Source organism: Nipponia nippon, unplaced genomic scaffold (assembly GCF_047370975.1).
Source record: "Nipponia nippon isolate SJK-2023a ecotype South Korea unplaced genomic scaffold, ASM4737097v1 scaffold_6, whole genome shotgun sequence".
Taxonomy (NCBI): Eukaryota; Metazoa; Chordata; class Aves; order Pelecaniformes; family Threskiornithidae; genus Nipponia; species Nipponia nippon.
Genome location: NW_028262380.1, coordinates 76,055,118 through 76,075,286, shown reverse-complemented (window position 1 = coordinate 76,075,286; position 20,169 = coordinate 76,055,118). Strand labels below are relative to the sequence as shown.

The 20,169-nt window shown below is 39.0% G+C and overlaps 1 protein-coding gene across 2 annotated transcripts in view; it reads right to left on the bottom strand.

Moving 5' to 3' along the window:
- Positions 1 to 20,169, bottom strand: part of ANKRD50 (ankyrin repeat domain 50) — a 43,480-nt gene that overhangs the window by 4,516 nt on the left and 18,795 nt on the right. For both annotated transcript variants that reach the window (XM_087737504.1, XM_087737503.1), the window contains exons 3-4: positions 12,975 to 13,204; positions 847 to 4,394 (exon numbers count right to left, since the gene is read on the bottom strand). In XM_087737504.1, coding sequence (XP_087593630.1) covers positions 850 to 4,394; positions 12,975 to 13,204 — 3,775 coding nt within the window. In that variant the 3' untranslated portion in view covers positions 847 to 849. The remainder of the gene's footprint in view (positions 1 to 846; positions 4,395 to 12,974; positions 13,205 to 20,169) is intronic.

The window sequence follows — 20,169 nt, the reverse complement described above, 5'->3', positions numbered from 1 at the left end:
TGCTGCTGCTTTGAAATTCAAATAGAAAACGTATTAATTATTAACACATTCCCAATCCTCTAAAAAAGATAAATGTCATCAGGAACAGGGAGAAAAATAGTTCTCTTTTAGCTGAATCACTCATTCAGGTCTGGAAAAGCTACATAAAATTCCTTTATCAGCTTAAAACTCAGTATGGGAGAGAAAGTGAGAAATCTAAATGAACTCCACTGATTAAGAACTAAAGAATGGTCAGAAAATTGGTACCATAACATAGATTCTAATCTTGCTCTGAGGAATGCCATCTCTTTTATAGGAGGCTTACCTTCACAGTAACAGAAATATAAAATCAAAGCTTTAGTGTAGTATTTTAACTTTTTACTTTGTAGATAATTATGCTACTGAGATTTCACATTTAAAATCCAAATTCACAAAAGTAAAGTGGTTGCCTGTAACTTACAAGAATCTTCAGAAGCTTCCTGAAAAGTGTTTTTGTAAATAACAAAATAATTACTGTATCTGAAAATATCACGTTAAAATTCCCAACTGTCCTTATGTTTGAAAAGAAAATTTTAAATCAATGCTACATGAAACTTGCTGTTTTATTCAGTCACGTACCAAAGACAGTGAGGTACGATTTGAGCAATCAGAATTTAACAGAAAATATGACTGTGATCCAATTCCTCTATGGTTGATGCTTTTAAACGAAAGCAAAACAAATACATGCCAGGTTAAGATTTTAACACTCATGGTTTTCATTAAGAAAGCAATTATGGTTAGAAACGACAATGAAAGGTAATTTTAGCGTATTTAAAATGCACGTGATGAAATGCACGCATTTGCTTCCTTTGTGAGTGGATACGTTACCTTTTATAATGGTGTTTCCTTCTTGTAGTTGAAACTTGGGTCGCTCCCTTCAATCTGAAGTTTTAAGGCTTGCTTAAGGCTGAGTTCCGTCTCTGCGGGAGGATAGCCTTCCAGTACCTCCTGATGCCCTCTATCCTGCACTGTTCGGGGGACAGAAACCCTACCGAGAAAAACCTGATTGCTCTGAAGGTGGTAATTTGGATTCGTCATAATTCCATTTCTCTTCTTCTGTTCTCCACTCTGTTGGTGAATTAGGAACTGTTGCTGAGATCGACCAACTTCTTGCTGAGCTGGTGGGACCAAAATTTTGCACTGTGGCTCTGCCGGCATTGATTTCAGCGGCACGCTTGTCCCAGATTTGGCAATAGGTACTCGTTTATCAAACTGAGTCATTTCATACTCTAACACTTTTGGTTGGGAGGAACTACTTTGTTTTATTTTTTTTCCAGCTGACCCAGATTTGCTGGAGTTGTCCGTTTTCCCCCCTTTGTTAGCTTTCGTTGATTTCAAACTAGGTTTTACTTGGCTCCATTCAAATTCACTACTTGGTGAATTATGATTTTGACTTAGGGAATGAGTTGTGGAAGAAGGAGAAACAATAGACTGCCTACTTCTGCTGCGCGGCAGGGAATGCTGCTGTATTTGCTCTGTGAAGGACAGGCTGTGGAAACTATCAATGGGCACGGTCTGAGCAGTCGCAGTCGACGATGTGGTGCGGAGAGAAGAATTTTTGGAACTTTTCAGGGAATTATTTGATAAAGATGACTTCTGACGGTCAACAGTAGAATCAGGCGACTCTGACGGAGAACTGAAGGCATGAGCAGGCCCATTAGATAAGCCACGCATACTAGGCTGCATATCTCCACCAGTACTCCCTGAACTATTTGACTTCATTGTTAATGACTGCATTTTAGAGGAGACTGACTGCAAGGGTTTTTGCTCCATTGTGTGGACTGGAGATGGAGTGCAACCATTCAGAGTAGATGCACCATATTTTTCCAGTAATTTAATAATCTGAGAGTGTCCATTTTTAGCTGCAACACGCATAGCAGTGCGCCCAAACTGGTCGGCATGATTTGGATCGGCACCATGCTCCAGTAATATTTGGACAACGTCAATGTGCCCTTCTTGGGCTGCAATGCAGAGTCCAGTAGCACCTTGGTTACACGTATGGTCAACCAGAGCTCCATGCTCAATGAGAAGCTGCACTACCTTCACATGACCTTGCCATGCAGCAGACTGCAAAGCAGATCTCTTCTCATTATCTGCAGCATTCACATCAGCATGGTATGTTATCAGCACCTGTACCATCTCCAAATGGCCCTGCCAGCAGGAAACATGGAGTGCTGTTCTTCCTTCAGCATCACTCGCTTCTACGTTTGCACCATTTTCTAAAAAATACTCAGCCATCGTAAGCTGGTTTTCTAATGCTAAGATATAAAGTGTCGGCCGGCCATCAGCATCTTTGTAGTTTACGTCTGCTCCATGGCTGAGCAGTAGTTCAACTATATCTCTGTGACCTTCTAAAGCAGCAACCCGGAGAGCATTTCTCCCATCATAGCCTCTCTGATCAATGTTGGATTTATTTTCCAGTAATATCTGCACACAATCATAGTGACCTTCTTGTGCGGCTAATATGAAAGGTATACGTCCATCATTATCAATTTCATTTGTTCTAGCACCTTGTTCTATAAGAGCTTCACAGATCAGCCTGTGACCTTCAAAAGCTGCCATATGCAAAGGTGTCCAGCCTGCATCATCTCTATGATTCTCATCGAGCCCCCTGTCCAGCAGAGTCCGTACTACTTCCACATTGCCTTGTGCAGAGGCTATGCTCAGAACTGTTCTCCCTTCACTATCAATGCTATCAACAGCTGCACCCCAAAATAAGAGAGTATTTACAACTGAAGCGTGGCCCATGGAGGCTGCTGCCAGAAGTGGTGTACGACCATTGTTGTCTGTGTGATCAACATCAGCTCCTCCTTCTAGAAGTAGATCAACAACATCTACATGTCCTTCATAAGCAGCTACCAGCAGTGGAGTCATGCCGTCTTTATCGCAATGGTCAACTTCAGCACCACGGTCAATTAGAAGACTAACCACTGAGGCATGTCCCTTACTGGCTGGTACACAAAGCGCAGCCACAGACAGCGCAGTCCTTCCATCCACATCCTCATGGTTTACCTCTGCACCATGATCCAGCAGGTGCTCCACGATCTCTTTATGCCCCATGTATGCGGCTGCAATCAAAGCTGTTCTGCCCTCATTATCAGCTTTATTAACTTCAGCACCATGTTGAAGCAGATTCAGCACAATATCTTCATGTCCTCCCCAAGCTGCCGCTCTCAGCGCCGTTCGACTATCAGCATCCGCACAGTCCACTTTCACTCCAGCATAAAGGAGCGCAGAAACCACCTCCGTGTGCCCACCCCACGCTGCAGATCGCAATGCCGTCCAGCCATCATGGTCAGTGTGATTAACATTAGCCCCACATCCGATCAAGCAATTGACAACCTTGGTATGTCCCTGCCGAGCAGCTAAGGTAAGTGCTGTTTGCCCATGAGTATCTTCTACCTCTAAATCTGCTCCCCTTGAAACCAGCAAGTTAACGACATCGAGATTGCCGCTGTATGCTGCATTGGCCAAGAGCGTTCTCCCGTTGGAGTCGCACTGGTTTACTGACGCTCCGTTGTCTAACAAGGTGCGAATGGAATCTTCTCTCTCCAGAGCCTGCCGAACAATGCAAGATGTGCGGTCATCTTCACTGTTGACGTGGGCACCAGCTTTCACCAGTAGCTGTAATACTTCTTGTTCTTTAGGAATTAAGGTTGAGAGGGAGTCTTTGACAGGCGTGCCGTTCCATATCATCCATAAAGCCAGCTCTGAAGTCTCTAACTGTAAATTTGAATTAATTAGATGCAATGCAAACTCTTGAGCTTCCAATGGCGTTAAATCCTTTGCTCGGCAAGTGTAACTCATTGCCAGCATTCTGTGTCCCTCTGCTGCGTTACACAAGTATTTCTGTGTACAGTGCTTTACATCTAGCAACCATTCTGCAAAACTGTAATGAAACAAGATTTTTGTATTTCCAAGTCCATCGATAAGGACTTTTGACAGGACATCCAATTTGCGTTGAAAGTCTTCCATCGTCAATGTCATATTTTTGGTCCACACTGCATGATACAATTCTGTTGTGGTTAACGGCCTACAGGCTGCAAGAATTACATTAAGAATAGGCTGGACCTTTGCAAATTGTTTCCTCACAAAAAGTCTCTGACAGAGCCAAAGGTATAGGCCATTTAACGTTCCCGGAATATCACGGATCTCTCGTAACATAATAAAATTCTCCACAACTCCATCTAGGACACGTTCCAGATACAAAAAGCAACCGCTGCTTTTGATGTGAAGCTGATTCAGCATTTCTGCAGTTTCTTTTGTGAGATGTTGTCTCAGTGCTTCTTCCTGATCTAAACGATGCAGAATATATTGTTGCACATCTTTCACGATATAAGCCTTTCGTAGATCATCCAGACTTATTTTTCGGAAACCTATTAAAAGGGAAGAAAGTTATTATTATTTCTGATCTAGTTTCGCTTAAGTCAACATAAAAAAAAAAAAAAAGAAAAAGATAGACACTTCTGGGTAGGGAACACCCACAATTATATATTTTCTGTGTACACATAGTGAATGTAAATTCATAATAATAGCAGAGAACTTTGATAATAGACATTTTTGTCATCTACTATAAGAAGAAATACATGCTACTAACGAAGAAAATTTTAAAAATCACTTTGAATCAGGCACTGTGTGTCTGCCTTGGACAATACTAAACACCTAGGCAAAACCACCAGAACTGCAACCGAAATAAGATTATTAAGTATTATTATATTATTAAAGGAATAATCCCTTCTCCAGTGTGGTTAACAATGGAATTCCAAATAATTTTCATCTATTTAGATTAAGACAGCTATTACATTAATATAATTATAGAAGAGGTTATTCACACCCAGGGCATATGCATGATGAAACGTACATAAATCACTTTAACCTGATCACCTTACTTTCCTTCAAAAGCTTTTATGATATGGGAGAGAGACTCAAAAATGGTTTTAAATATCTTTACAGCTCTGTGCTCTGAAAATTACCTATTTTTTTCAAGTAAGGACCGAGTTTTAGATCAACACCTCGGTTCTTTGGTAGGTGACTCACTGTATAAGGAAACAGGTTTTCTCACAGTCATATGATCTCATTGTTTTTCCAACCTGTTTACTGTTCAGAGGAAAAAGGGAAATTATTTCATACATGCACACTGTGTACATTTCCTCCTTACACGTGTACACGTACACCCCCCCGCCCAAAGCAAAGAACGCTGTTCTGAGCAGCACGTGAGAGAAGTCCCTAGGGCAATCTCACTGGCCACAAGGCTCTCAAGAATGAGGCGGAATTAAGATATAGTTTTATGGACTACACGGCTACCTCTGTCATTTATAACATTTGCTTTGGTAGTGCCAAGTTAAGCATTTAATGAAGACCTACCCTCTTTGATTAATGACACATTACATTGTTTGAACACTACTCTTCTGGAAGCTATGGGAAAACCGCAGCTTAAACTAGTGTGTTTTAGGCCAGAACTGTACCCCATTTCTCCAGGGACAGGCTGTAATCTCTTCCTCCAGCATAGCAGATTGCACACATTTCCTTACAGTCAGCTCAGCTAGTCATAAAAACCCCCCAACTTTACTTTTCAAAGCAGTTACTAACCTCCGAATTATACTGAAGGAAAAGCAACCATAGAGCAACACATTCAAATGCAATTTTGGCCCCATCTCCATGGAGCAAATAATTTTAAGTGAGACTCTGAGGAATGTTATTTTCAGATCTATGTTTTTATTGCATTTAAACATTCTGTGGATCAAACTGCTTAGCCTGTGAGCTTGTTCTGACTGAAAATTCAGCTTGATAACAGAGCTGTGCTTTCTGTTCCCGAGCATCTTCAGCAGACGTTCTGAATGTCACATGAAGCTCACTCTGTTAATTGTTTAGTCTCCATAAGCGTTGTACAAACACAACAGATTAGAACTGAGAGGCAAACTATGGTGGTGTTACTAAGATATTTCTTCTTCCCTTATTAATTACGGTAGCATTACAAGTCTAACAGGACTAAATCAATAGAGTACCAAAACCAAAATCATGCTTCTCCCCAAAATAACATGACTGGATAGGACACTTTTGCACAGTCACTTCTCAGGCTAAGACTACACTAATAAGATTGTCTACTTGAAGATTTTTGAATGAGAAGGCCAGAAGGCAAAAATAATTTTTTGGGGGGGAACTGTCTCTATTCCACAGAGGCTTTTTTTTTTTTTTCCTCTCAAACACAACACAGAACCATCTTTATCCATCATAATTTGTCACAACTTAAGTAATGTCCTAACCTGACCTGCACAATGGCAATAATTCATCAATTTACTACATATTTGATTAAAATATTCTGTATGTAACTTTGCAAAGCCCTTAATTCTTGTGCATAAGCCGAATAAGAAACTTCGCTGAGTAAGATCAGACAGTGCGATTCTGCAGATCCCAAGCTTCCCCTTCAAGTGAAAGGCTGTTCCTAGGTTACGATCCTTCAGAAGATACAGAAGTGAAAACAGAGGCATTAAAACCAGGGCATTGCTTGGTGCATGCATTCACAGTCATACGCACACACAGAGCTGTAACTGGACATGAGTGTCCCTTTGGTTGTCTCGTGTGCAGGGAACAGCCCTGGTTTGCTCAAGTCAGAGGAAATGCAACCACCGCATTCTCTCACCTTCCAGTTCTTTGAAGTTCTCTGCTTCTCCTAGTACAGATTTGTACCTGTCACTTGGCTGAATGAGAACAGGTACAGAGCTCTGCAAACTCCTTCTTAATGTGTTTAGTCCTAAGTGATTCTGCTCACAACATCCCCAATCTCTCGCATTAATCCCATGCCCACATCCTTCCTTCCAATATATATCTGCATATGTAAGTTATGTTTATTTTTAAATTACTCAAGTGTTTTTGCAGTTTTTACAGTAGCTGATTTCATTTCCCTCAATGAGAAAACCTCTGATTGACTCACACGACAGCAATCCTGAGATTTCAGCTCATGTTCAGTTTTGACTAACGACTACACTTCACCGCCCCTGACTCCCAGCCCTCACATGAAAACTTGCAGAGCGATAACTGTTTAAGTGTCTCAGTCCCTGTATATGTGTTTCAAAAGCAAAAGACTCTTGCTCATGCTGCAGTGTTCTTCGAATACCAATTTTCATTTTCCTTCCCAAAATGGGTGGGAAAATGAACAAAACCATTTTGGATGTGATAAAAAACCCCCAAACCCTCCAAAAAAAGTAAAAACGGAAGCGTTTGCGGTGTTTGGTTTTTTTTCCCCCCTTTAAATGAGGCTGTATCGTTACTGTGTTCCATATTAGGGTTAAAAATATTGCCCTTCTCTGTACTTACCTGAGACATACCAAATGTCTAAGTGCTTCAGCCAAGCAAATAAACTTCAGGAGACTTCTGAGCAGTGCATATTCCAGAAGTCAGTAATTTCAACAACTTGATTGGCTGTATGTTCACGGAAGCTAAACATTGTTTCTTTTCCTTTGCAATATTTCCAAATATTCCTTTCTAATGAGATCCTATATAGCATAGCTGAAGACAAGTTTGTATAGCAAGAAGCACACTACACTCATACGGACCTTCACACATCCCAGGGATGATACGCCCTTTAAGGGCTGGGATTAACAAACTGCCATTGCAACAGACTTTTGAACAGAAATAGGTTGTTAATTTTAACCACGGCACCATGCCACACTATAATAAGCAAATAATTCAAAAAAGGCCTTATAGATAGAGGTTTTTTTTTTAACTCTCAAATTCTTGTTGCTAGCTTGAAGGAGGAAAACAAAGCCGTGGTTTTTTGCCTAAACATCTATGAAAATGAGGTCATTTTACATTTCCAAACAAAGATCCTGCAAACTTGCTTTTGAACCCTACCAGATACAATAAGTCACTTTCATGGACAAGAAGCACCAAAACATTAAGAGAAAGCTCATTTTGTTTCAGATGCATTCCCATGAACTACTTAAGCTCAGCAAAACAGGAGTGCAGCAGACAGAACTCACAGTCCCACGACCCTGCTTTTTGCATTGTTAAAATTTTTCTTACAACACATCACTTTCAACCCAATGGGAGCTCCAATATGGATTTTCCTGATTTATTAAATTCCTGGCAGTTCTGTAAACAAATCAGTTCCAAATGTATTTCTTGGCAAGATCTAGGGTCATTCAAAGGAAAAAAAAAAAAAAAAGTATCTTGGCTATATAAATACTTCTACAGTACGTCAACCTTTTCAAACTTTAATAACGAAAAATAAGCTATTAAGTAGCAGGTTCCAGTAAATACTTAAAAATATCCTTCCATTTTCATATCTTTAAATACATTCACATAAGTAAATTACAAAAGTTTTAAATACATCTTAATATTCATTTAAATGAATTGTTAACTTTAAAGTAATCTAAATGCTTAAAAACATGGCAGTGTTTTGGCATTAATAATTTCCACTGCTGATCTAAGCATATCTTAAATTAGGTATTTCTATGGCCATTTATGCACACCTGCTCAAAAAGAATAACATATCCAGCAGAGTAAAATGCACCTGAAAACTCAAGCAGCCCACTTAGCTTTTAGTGCATTTGCAGTATACTATGCATTACAAATTTCACTGCATCTACCCCAGATGCCAAGAGACATGGAGGCTGAAATCTGCTGCTCTCACCGGCCCGTGTCATTGCAGAGGTTTAGTTAGTTAGATTCACAAGTAACAGTCCATTTAAAACAATTTAGTCTTCCCTCTTTAATTACAAAGCAAATAAATTCAAAATTCACACATAACTTTTTACTATGAAAGATGAAATTCCCTAGTATCGTGTTTTCAAAGTGGTAGTCAGAAGAAAGTAGTAATGAGAAGAAAGGAAACCGTAATTAAAAGCTCCCAGTTTATTTCCCAAGCCTTCTAAATACTTTTTTTTCCAAAAACCAAATAAACTTTTTCAAATCTGTAATATTATAGAAGTAAATTTTACAACTACATAAATATATAAAAATTATCTTTTATAGTAAAAATCCGACTCACAAAGACTTTCAAGTAACATGAAACCACCCAAATAAATTGCAACCTACAATGAAAAATTTGAGGACAATTTAGATTTTCTTTTTTGAAGCAATCTCTCCTGAAGTGGTCTCATGCCATTTACTTTCTGGAATAGCAGCTAAAGAGAAAAGGTTCAGTTCCAAATCAGGCAGCTGATTTGATCTGGGGATTCAGCAATACGACTACCCGAGTAGCTTCAGGTACCAAACAGTATGAGTTTTCTGGGTGCAGAGAAGCTGGCTTGTGATTTTTCACTATATTTCTCTAAAGTTTTCACATTTTTGCTTATTTTTTAATTTTAGGAAAGGCTACAAGAAAAACAGCCCTCTGCATCTATTCAGACCAGAACCAGCAAATAGCAGAAATATGAGAAAGACTTATGCTCCCAAGATTGCTAATCCAGAATAAGTTTGGATAAATATCAATGCTTCATAATATCTGGCTGTCTGGAACTGAATGATAGATAAAAGGAAGAGTGAAAAATGTCAGACAGCCTGCCTGCTTTTGCCTATGGAAAAGTGAGTGAATGGAGCTTAAGCTGCCTCTGAGGCTAAACTGAACCCTTTCCAGTCCACTTTTGATTCTTTGTATTGTAGTTTCCAGTACCTTTCTGGTCTCTAACATTAACTTTATGGAAACTACAGATCCCTGAGATGTGACATCTGCATGGCTCGTACCACACTGCTGCACTCATGCCTCAGACATGAGAAGGAATTCTTTGGATGAAGAGTGTCCCTGTTTAGTTGAGGGGTATAACCAAGCCAGATGCCACAGATACTTATGTGCGTGGCAAAAAAGAAGTAATTAAGTAAATGCCTATTAAAAAGCCTCTTCAAACCAATAATTAGAGCATTTGTACCTATGCGCTTTTGTCTACTTACCTTTATGCTGTTAATGAGAAAGCATCTGCTTTTCACTCAAACTTATCTAAATAGAATTGCCTGATTTTAAAAAGCCTAAAATTTTTAAACTAATATGATGGATCTTTAAAAAATGAATTTATTTTTGTAAGAAAAACTGCTATGCTTCCAAGATTTAGCCTCATTTTAGAAAAGCATTTTTACTACCTAATCAGCTGAAGCGTAAAAAAAAAAATTGTATGCTCTGTGCCACTTTCAGGTTAGAAGGCTTTTTCTGTTATTTAGAAATACAAGGAAACTTTTTCTAACATTATAATACAAAAGATTGGAAAGACTGTGTTTAATGTAGCTGCTTAACTGTCCATACTTGTAGACAAATGATAGTAAACGATGATGTGGGAGATAATGTGGATAATTATGAGAATTGTTAAATTTAGGGAAAAAGTCCATAAGAAAAACAAACAGGCACGATGTGGCAGTTGGTGACGACAGCGCACATGCAAGAGAAGGCAGGAGGACACGCAGTATCTGTTCCCCTCCTTTTGTACTCAATTGGCTGGCTTTTGCTCACTGTGGAGGGTGACCGCAGCCTCATGCAGGCATCATTTTACATTTGGTTCATATTTTTGAGGTTGTCTCTGCAGCCACAAGAGGCACAACCTTTTTTTTTTTTTTTTAATTAATGAAAGCTGAGAATCTGAGTAAGGAGAAAAATCTGTAGCACATTGTGCTACTACAGAATCTGGGAATACAGAAGGGCCCAGAACACAAGCTGCAGCAGATGCAGGCACAGCTATTCAACTTTCATAAATAAGTCACCAACAGAAGTGAAGGGACAAAGAGGACCAGAATAAACAGCCCTCCTCCTTTCCTCATTCTTGGAGCGGTAGGGATGCTGTATTCGCCACTGGCAGCAGCAAGATGACAGCGGATGAGAGAGACTGGACGCCTTCTTCCACGTCATCACTATTTTTGGCTAGGGAGATGCCTGCAGAACTCTCATCTGTACTGGACACCCAAAAAAGAGCATTGTCAGGACCAGGCCGCTGCAGCAATCCTGATCCCAGTCATTGGCAACTTTCTGACAAATGGGTTTAGCTCTCATTTCAGCAACATTTCTGGACAAAGTTTTCACTGCATGAAAATTTTAAGTGACAGCTGCTATAAACTGATTGTAAACAAATTAGTATTGGTTAGTATATATTTCATGTCGTACTCTAAAATTTTTAGCAAAAAAACCCTACAGATGGGACATTTTCCTAAAATAATCCTAAAAGGATTCCTATCTATCTTACTAAATTACAGTGAAACTGATTTTTTTTCATTCCAAATTAAAGAAACACATTTGAAGAAAAGTTATAGTAATTATATTACCATTACCGTTGCAAACATTTATCTGCTGGGAAACTGGAAGTATTAGAAATTCAGTACAATAGTGTCCCAGAGTGCAGCATGCACTATACGCATTTATTTCTTCCGTCATGAGTGCAAAAAATACTCATCGTTGATCTTGAATTCTGCCTGCCCACCAAGTAAGTAGCTTTATATATTGGCCCAGCTAAAAGGAAACATTCAAATACCACAAAGAAGGAGAAGAGTTTGCCCCAGTAGAAGTGTTACAGTCTACCCTTTTCAGGCTACAACCAGAAATGATCATTATCTCAAGTTTTACAACACAAAGTTGCAATGTATTCGAAGTTAGCAGAAGCTTCAGCGATGCTCCTCACATCCTCACTATACCTTTCACAAACTTGAGTATTGGCTGTAAAAAGGAAAATCATCCAAAGTAGGCAACCGTCACATTGGCTGTAATTTCAGAGTTTTATTTCATAGTGGAAAAAACCCACCACTTCCTCTACATAGACCCTCACATTTCTTCTCTATTTGTGTCCAATTATTTTGGGATTCATTCTTTCTTTTCTGTACCTTTTGCGCAGTGAAGATGGGACTATAATATCACAAGACAACTTTATGCTATTCATCAAGTCATTCTCTGTGGAAATGAGAAATTAACTCATTTAAATTAAATTTATTTTAAAGGCATATCCATTAGTTCTGCTGATTTTTCCTGTCAAGAATTCCATCTGGAAACATACTTAGAAGACAACAGCAATTTTTTAGGACTAGTCTGAAACATTATATGATTCAGTGGAAAGGAAATAAAACTGCTCTGAAGAAAGTTTTGTCTGTTTTTTTGGCAATCACAACGTATCTAATCAGCCAAACTTTGACAAAACTATTCCCATATGAACGTCCAAAGGAGCCTGCTGCAGCTACCCCAAAGTTTCCTTTAGTTCTCACATACTCCCAAATACCAATGTTCATGTCTGCCACTGATTAATACAGTACTTCGTTCCAAAATGCAATTATCCCATTGACCTTTTGCCACTATGGAAACGAGCAAGCCTATGGGTCGATGGTCTATAATCACATTTTTGTCCTAATTGTTGCCTTAATACACACAGGCTTTATACATAGGCCTGGAATCCAGTCTAGATATTGCCCTTTATTAAATTTCAGAGAACTTCCAGTAACAATGTCATTATAGTGAAGAAATGTTCTCATGACACAGTAAAGCCGGGATGAAGAAGCTGTAAAGAATTTTTTTACTGTGCAACCTTTGCCAAAAGTATACTCCAAGAATCCACATTTACATTGTTCCCCTCTCAAGGTTCACCTTCAAAGGTTATTCCCCACTTTCTGAAAATAAGGGGAGAGATTTTAAGGGGAGATAAAAAAAAGTCACAAGGAATGGGTGTATGCAGCCGACATACTTATGTACTTACACATCACCTACACTGTTTCAAAGCTTTTTAAAACTAGCAAAGCAAGAGGAAAACTCAAAGCAGCCATATTCTTTGCAAATGTATTGCAAAGGCATAATTTATCTCTAAAATACTTGGCTGATTTAAGCTTTCTATAGTCCTCAGTAAACTGGAATGTGTGTTTTTTACAATTACCATTTTTGTGATTGTCATGTTTTAGAACTAAGCATGCATCAGTGCTTTCAACCATCACCGAGGGTCTTGCAAATACCACCTCCTAGTTACAGGCACAGGTAACAAACACTTGCTATGCTCTGTACTCACCTGTAAACATTTTTGTAACAGCTTTACTCTGCTTGCGGGCAGAACACAGGAGGAGCAGCCACGGAGGGAAGAACTCAAAGTGGCCAGCTAAAAGCTCCGCTATTGTTCCAGATAAACTCGTAGAAGTCTGTTCACCCTCGGAAACATTACAGCCCTCGTCAACCGAATCTACAAGCAGGAATAGGCTCTGCTGAGGGGGCTTCATTCCCAAGAGAGGGAGCAGAATGCACCTGTCAGGAACATGAAACAAAATCAGTATTTTAAATTCCTTTAAGAATACACTGACTATCATATAGTCATTCAAGTTGAAGATATGATCAACTTAGAATGCAAAGTTATTTTTTAAACAGCCTAAGGAATTTTTTTAAATAGTTGCCACAGAAAATACTGAGGTAGACTGAACTAACAGAAAGAGAGACAGTTTGAACATTCAGTGATGTAGTTCTTGCTTAGGCAATATGACTTTTTAATGAACTTACAATTTATAACAACACTTTAAAACGATGTAATGTTGTTCAAGGCTCATTAGAAGACTTGGAAAAATGTTGCTTCACTAAAAAAGAAGCTACTTGGCCTAAAGTTTAAGAACTTTGTTACTGTTGTCTCTGCCAAAGTTGTTATTGTTGCTTATCAGAAACTAATAGCAAACAATAGTTGGTCATGAAACAAAAGTCTAAATACAAGACACATGAAATATCATAACTCAAAGAGTTCAAGGCTGAACAAATAACAGTTTTACAAAGAACCATACCTTCACAAATAAAATGCAAAATAATTTAATAGCAGACGGAGGCATTTGGTAGTGACTTTGATGTGTTAGTTTTTATTTATATTTACGTTGCTAAGTTCCTATTACTGGAGAAGGATTATCTGCATCCTCAGGATGCTAGCATCTATACCAACACATCTGATTGCGCAGCTAAAGATCTCAAATTTGCACATATTGTTAAACCCTTAACGGTACTCCCCTCTGCACTTGCAGGTATCTTTACATAGCTACTACATAACTGTCATGCACCTATCCAGTATTTCCAGGCTATGCTACTATTTTTTGGGAAACTTCATAATGATTTAGGCCCATAAGTTTCACTGACTAAATTATCTTTAAATACATTTGGCAAGTAAACTTTGACTTTATAGCAAAAAGATTCAGAAAATGGTATCAGGCGAGAAAAATATGTATCTAACAGTTTACTCTTTTGTACGTTTGTTATTTGCATGTGTCCAGAAGGCATGCACGTCATAAGTATTTTTTGTTTTACTCAAGACCATAATAATCTTTTTTCTTTTTTTTTTTACTGAACAAATTTATCTTCAGAAGACTTTGGTCAACACATTATTACCTGCCAAGCATTTAAATTGGAATATAGGCAAATCTTGCCTGTTAATGGAAGAACACAACCCACTTCAGAAATGATTCATAAGCACTGTTAGTGGAACGTTTGTTATTTTCTGATTTTCTGAGAAAAATGCAAAATGGAAACAGAGTGGTGCACCTTTCATGTCTGACAGTAACAGCACAAATCTAGCGGAGCAGACTAGGTGATCACACTTGAGAGAAACTTCCCCAAAGGTATAAAAAGTACAAAATTCTTGTGTTCTGAAAGTATTCTGTATTAAATGGATTTTAAATCCCTAACACTGCCCTCCCCTCTTTTTTTTCCCAGATGCACAAGACTACTGAGAATTTTTTGGTACTTCCACAGCTAGTTACTCTTTCAGAAGATGCCTGAAGTACAACTAAAATCACTGTTCACTAAGCTGGGAAGTTAAGCAGCTACCAATTTACAGAACAGGAAATTAAAGTAGCCATAAGGTTAAAATTACTTTCCTAAGTGATGCCAATCCCACAATGAAAGGAGGCAGTTGGAAATTACCACATTTTCCACCCCTTCCCCCACCAGAAAGCTGCCTTGCCCCCTCAGCTATTTATGTCAAGGCATTTTCCCTGCAACATTTCTTTTTCTATCAAAACCGATTTTTCTGTTCACGCAGTTCTCTATATGAAATTACTTTTCAAGTATGAATGTGACTACGAGATACGAAGAAACGGTAATGGTATCTTAAATTAAAATCTCACTTAAAATCTGTGTGACCCTAACAAAACGCTTACAAAATCTCTTAGGAGCATCTGACAACGTTCTTGTGTCAGTATTTACCTGTTTGGAATACCACCAAGAAAAGCTAACTGTCATATCTGGGAAAAAGTCCCAAATCGTTCTGCTTAATTCCTGCCGTACGGAGCAGTTGGCTGTAGTAGGTCAAATCAAAAGGTTCACCCTGCCTCCAAACAGGGCTGAAAGCAGATCTCTAAGGAATAATGTAAGCACTGGGCAAGCACTAAACCACATTTTCCCAGAACTCTCAGGGACTGCAGCAAACAGTGCCTCCAGGGACTTTCTGAACCTTCGGTCTTTGCATTTAACACCCCTTAACTGACCACGCTTCCACACGTTTGTCCAAGTCTTCTGTGAGCCAGCTTAAGCCTCGGGCCCCCACAACATCCCGCAGCAAGGCCTTCCACAGCTTAGTTATGCGCTGTGTGAAAAAAAATCACTTCCTTTTGTAGCTCCAAATGCAAACCATCCTTGTTTCATTCGATACCCTTTTGGCTTCTGTGCTGGAATGGACAGTGAGCAATTATGCCATATTCACCTCCTCCATGCCATTTGTAACCTTCTGACTTTATCACAGCCTCCCCGAGCCATTTCTTTCCAGGCAGAAGAATCCTAGCATATTGATGGTGCTTCATAAAAAGCTGTTCTGCAGACCCTTGTCTCCCTGTGCTCTGCTTTTTTCCACTTCACAATACTTGTATTTCTGAATCTTAACGTAACTTAAATTCCACTAGGAAAACTATATGCAAATATACGTGCATACAAGAAATGAGGCACAATGACTCTTCCCAGCTTACAGCAACATTATTTAGAAGTGTGGCAGAGACAAGACATTGATAAGGCTTTCTCTTAAAGTGCCCTTAGAAACTGTCTGATAACCTTCTGTTCTTCCTAGACATTTTATATCTCGAGTTCAGAATAGATGTCAAGTAACACAATAATGAAACTTTTCAGAGATGTAAGTCTGGCTAATTCACCAGAAGTCACGTCACGTTTACCTCCGTAACGTGACTTAGTAATTCCACTCTCCTACAATTTCTTGCTGGCATAGGAAAGTTACATAAATCAACATGGAATTAACGACGTCTTAAAGTACTTCCATAAATGGTGATTCATCCACAGATTGTTTTAACAGGTTGCTTAATTTGCACAGTGCCTCTCAAAAGATAAGTTGATTTTCTTTACCTTCTGAAAGGACAACAGCCTTATCTTTATAACTTTTATATTCAATACAGATATAAAACTGGCCTTCTGAAAGGACAACAGCCTTATCTTTGTAACTTTTATATTCAATACAGATATAAAAGTGGTTATCATTACAGAAAATTTCTGAAACAGAAATCATGATTTAAAACAACAAAATTAATTAGTCAGTAAAAATACAAAATCTCTAGAGAAAACAGCACAATTAGGTATTTTAAATGATGGAATTCATTTTAATGGCAATGTAATCTAATGACTTAGTTATGCAGAGTGAAGATGTTTTACACGCTCCTAGCAAATAAGGAGTACTCAGAACAATGAACCATCCCACAGAATTATTCAGGATTGCTACTGAGTTGACTGAACCCACGCAAACATGATTTTCCACATATGGAAGGAATATATACAGGCTATGCTGAAGTTCTGCTTATGATTATCCTTGAGATTTTTAGATTGGATCCATAAAAATACCAAGACACAACAGAACAAAGTAGAAAGATAGCAGCGTTGTCCATGAAGGCTGAAAAAAGAGCCACAGTGGAATGCACATACGTGCTAAAAAAAACAAGAAAGAAAAAGGCAAACACACACGCACCAAATAACAATTAACGAGTGGTTCTAGGGACAAAAGAAGTTATAAATCCTAGTTTCTTATGAACGTGTTCCTCATATTTGATTGTCTCTGGTGTATAAGAAATTCAGTTATGCCCCCACTTAAACTGTTTGATGCCTGTTACAGCGTGAATGTAGCTTATCCCTAAAAGGGCTCCCTTTTCTCTATCCAGCTGCTAGCATTCACACACACAGAACAAGTGTATAAAACTCATCTCCTGAGCAAGGCAGAAGAAGCAAGGAAGAAAAAAAACCGAAACACCTCCCCCCCCATTTGTCAGACTCCAAGTGCTGCTACTTTTAGCAAAACATGAAATACTTGAAATTTCATGACGGAAAACTGACTGATTTGGAAATCTGCTTAACTACTACTACAGCTCTTACATTTCTTTTTCTACATCAGTATGACAATTCTTTACCAAACTACCTTTTGAGTCACCTTCTTGCCAACAGGTTATAGTTTAACAGCTGCTGAGGCCAGGAAGAACCACCCCAGAGGTCTGCATCGGGAATTTACAAACTCTACTCTTTTCAAAGAAAGTTTGTAAAAAAAGCAGACAATATCATTATCCCACACGTAGCCTTCTTGGCTTTCTCCTCCTGCTTTTTTGCAAATGCTTCTACACGAGATTCCTTGAGCAAATTCACCAGCTATTTGTCATACTCCTAATCCCTGCTTTTTAAATTAGCCTTTTCCCCCCACCCCTTTTTTCCTTAATTATTGAGAGCTTAAATTTTCCTCCTCATTTTAAACTATTAGACGCCTCCAAACATTTATATACAGAGGAAACAATCTCTGCAAGCTACAGCTAGGGAGCTGGCTTCATGATTAATTCTGAAAGCGGGCATGCACCTTGCACTCTCGCAAAGGCGGAATGCAAAACTGATTTTGCATCCGCAGACCAAAACCCTAACATTTTCACCAGTGTTATGGAGCAAAGCCTACTGTCCTCTTCCAAGCTTTGCTGCTACCTTCACCAAGCCTGTGGTGAGCCTCCGAAAGGGTGTAAATGCAATAAGAGCTGTACGGCGCTCCAAACAGCCCAGGAGAGCCGACCCCCCCAAAGCCCAGCAGACCCCCAGCCCATGAAGCAGGTCCCCAGCCCAGTGGAGGTCACTTTTCTACACCAGGCCAATGCTATCGGACGGGTCAGGGACACACTTCTGCCCACGTACCAATTGCTTCAGGCTGGCTAGCAAGCAAGGACCCGTATTACCCCCAAGCACACAAGCAGCACATTTCAACTGCAGCTAATTTATGCTCAGACTTCGCATATGTTGTCCTCTATTCCCATTCTGCCTGCATAAGTTTTGCTTATGTACCAAGAGAATGGCGCTGTGCTGCGTGCTTGTTCTGGTTTAGACCACGTACAACGTTATCACTCAATGTGGCCGGATCCGCTGTTCGGATTCTATTTCTTACTGTTGCATTTTGTCAGGTTGGAAAGAACAATCTCTCATTGGCAGTGCTGCAAGTTAAGAACCACCGCTACAGGACATGAGTACAAGAAAAGTAAGGCAAACATCCCAAATGGATTTTTAAAAACGGCTCCAAGTGCTCAGAGTGATGTTTGTCGCTGCCAGGTAAGGTTGCCCTTATTCTCTACACTTCAGTTTATCTGTCTCCCCCGCTCTGTTTTTGGGAGTTGTAAAATGTTAGGAAGCTGGCATTCTCCTGCTGGAGTTCACCAGCATCTCCCTGCCGAGATCCCCACAGAACACCCGCTTTCCTAAAGACTACCTGCATTTCAGGAATGAAAGCAATATTCATTGTCAGAGAGACAGTTAACACGTGATATTTACAATTAAGTTAATATTAATGCCACTATTCTGCGACACAAGAAACAGTAGTGCCAGTAGGCAATCACACAGAATAACAGAAAATAGCTGCAAACTCCGTGAGGACTGTAGTTCCCTGGAATTGAAGTAATTCCTTGAGGATTGTAAACATATGCTGAAAAAATGAATTCATAATATCTTGGATAAATACATTTGGTGATTACTAGCAACATGGTGGAGCTGATCAACCGATATCAGCAATCGAGGTTCCGTTGAGTTTTACCTGAATTTATTATTCTATTGGCAAAAATTTGCCCACAGAACCTCACAAAGCATTCACCTCCCGTGAGAGAGAGAGCGCAGGCTGTCCTCTGTGTGAGATCTGAGTGCCTTGTGGAGTTTACAAGGAAATTCCTCATTTGCACATTTGATCTAAGGAATTATTGAAGATTAAAGTAATGGAGGAAAATGCCTATATATGTATTGGATGGATATCTTTATACATACAAAATATATATATAAAAAGAGTTTTACAGTACCTAGTGTATAACAAAATAGACAATTCTTCAAACACTACTCTCAATCTTCGGAAAAGCAAACAAGCATCTTCCTTCTTATGGGTGGTTTACAATGTGATAATCACAGCAGTTTACCATGTAATTTTTAAGACGCTCATTTCCATTTATGTTGTATCAGAAAATACAGAAAGTGAAGTACATAGTGAAACTGTAAATAAGTCAACTATATTTATATCATGTTGTAGTAATTTTTGCCAGCAACGTAAGAAGTAGAGGGATTTTTGCCTAAAAATCACACACAGAGACCTAGCAAAAATCCTAACCAGTAAGTGGAAATCTGATGCTGTACTTAAAAAATTCTCACAAGTGACAGCAAATCCCCCACCTCACTCTCCACTGCCTCATGAGTTTACAGGCACATGTTCATTTATATATTATAATAATCCAGGGGTTGGTTAGTAGAATATAATCTGTTAAGGGTGTCCCCCCCCAGTTTCCAATTTGCATTTAAAAGAATGAAGCCAGTGAAGACAAAGCTGTTAAAGACTGTTAGAAGCTTCAGCCAAGACAGACATATGCCCGTAACCAAATTTCTCTTTTGTTTTCCAAACTGCATATGGGGCATAGGTCAATAAAAGAAGAAAAGGTAAATTTCACTTCTAATAAAACTGACGATTCCTGCTGCTCGGTTGATGAAATATTACCCTCTTTCCGAGAAGACTTTCAGCAGTTGTATTCACACAGAAAGAAAAACAAGAGCATCTTTACAAATTACTTGCAGTACTGATTGTTTGTAGATTAGCGAGTTCTACTTTGTCCTGTGACAAGGCATTTATGTCTTATGGATGACTGACAGTAAACAGTTTATTTACCTTCCTCATAATGGATTCTGGCTAATGATTAAAAGGAAATTCTAATCGTCAAGTCCAATAGCTGCTTTCTGTATCATATCATCCCAATTCTTGG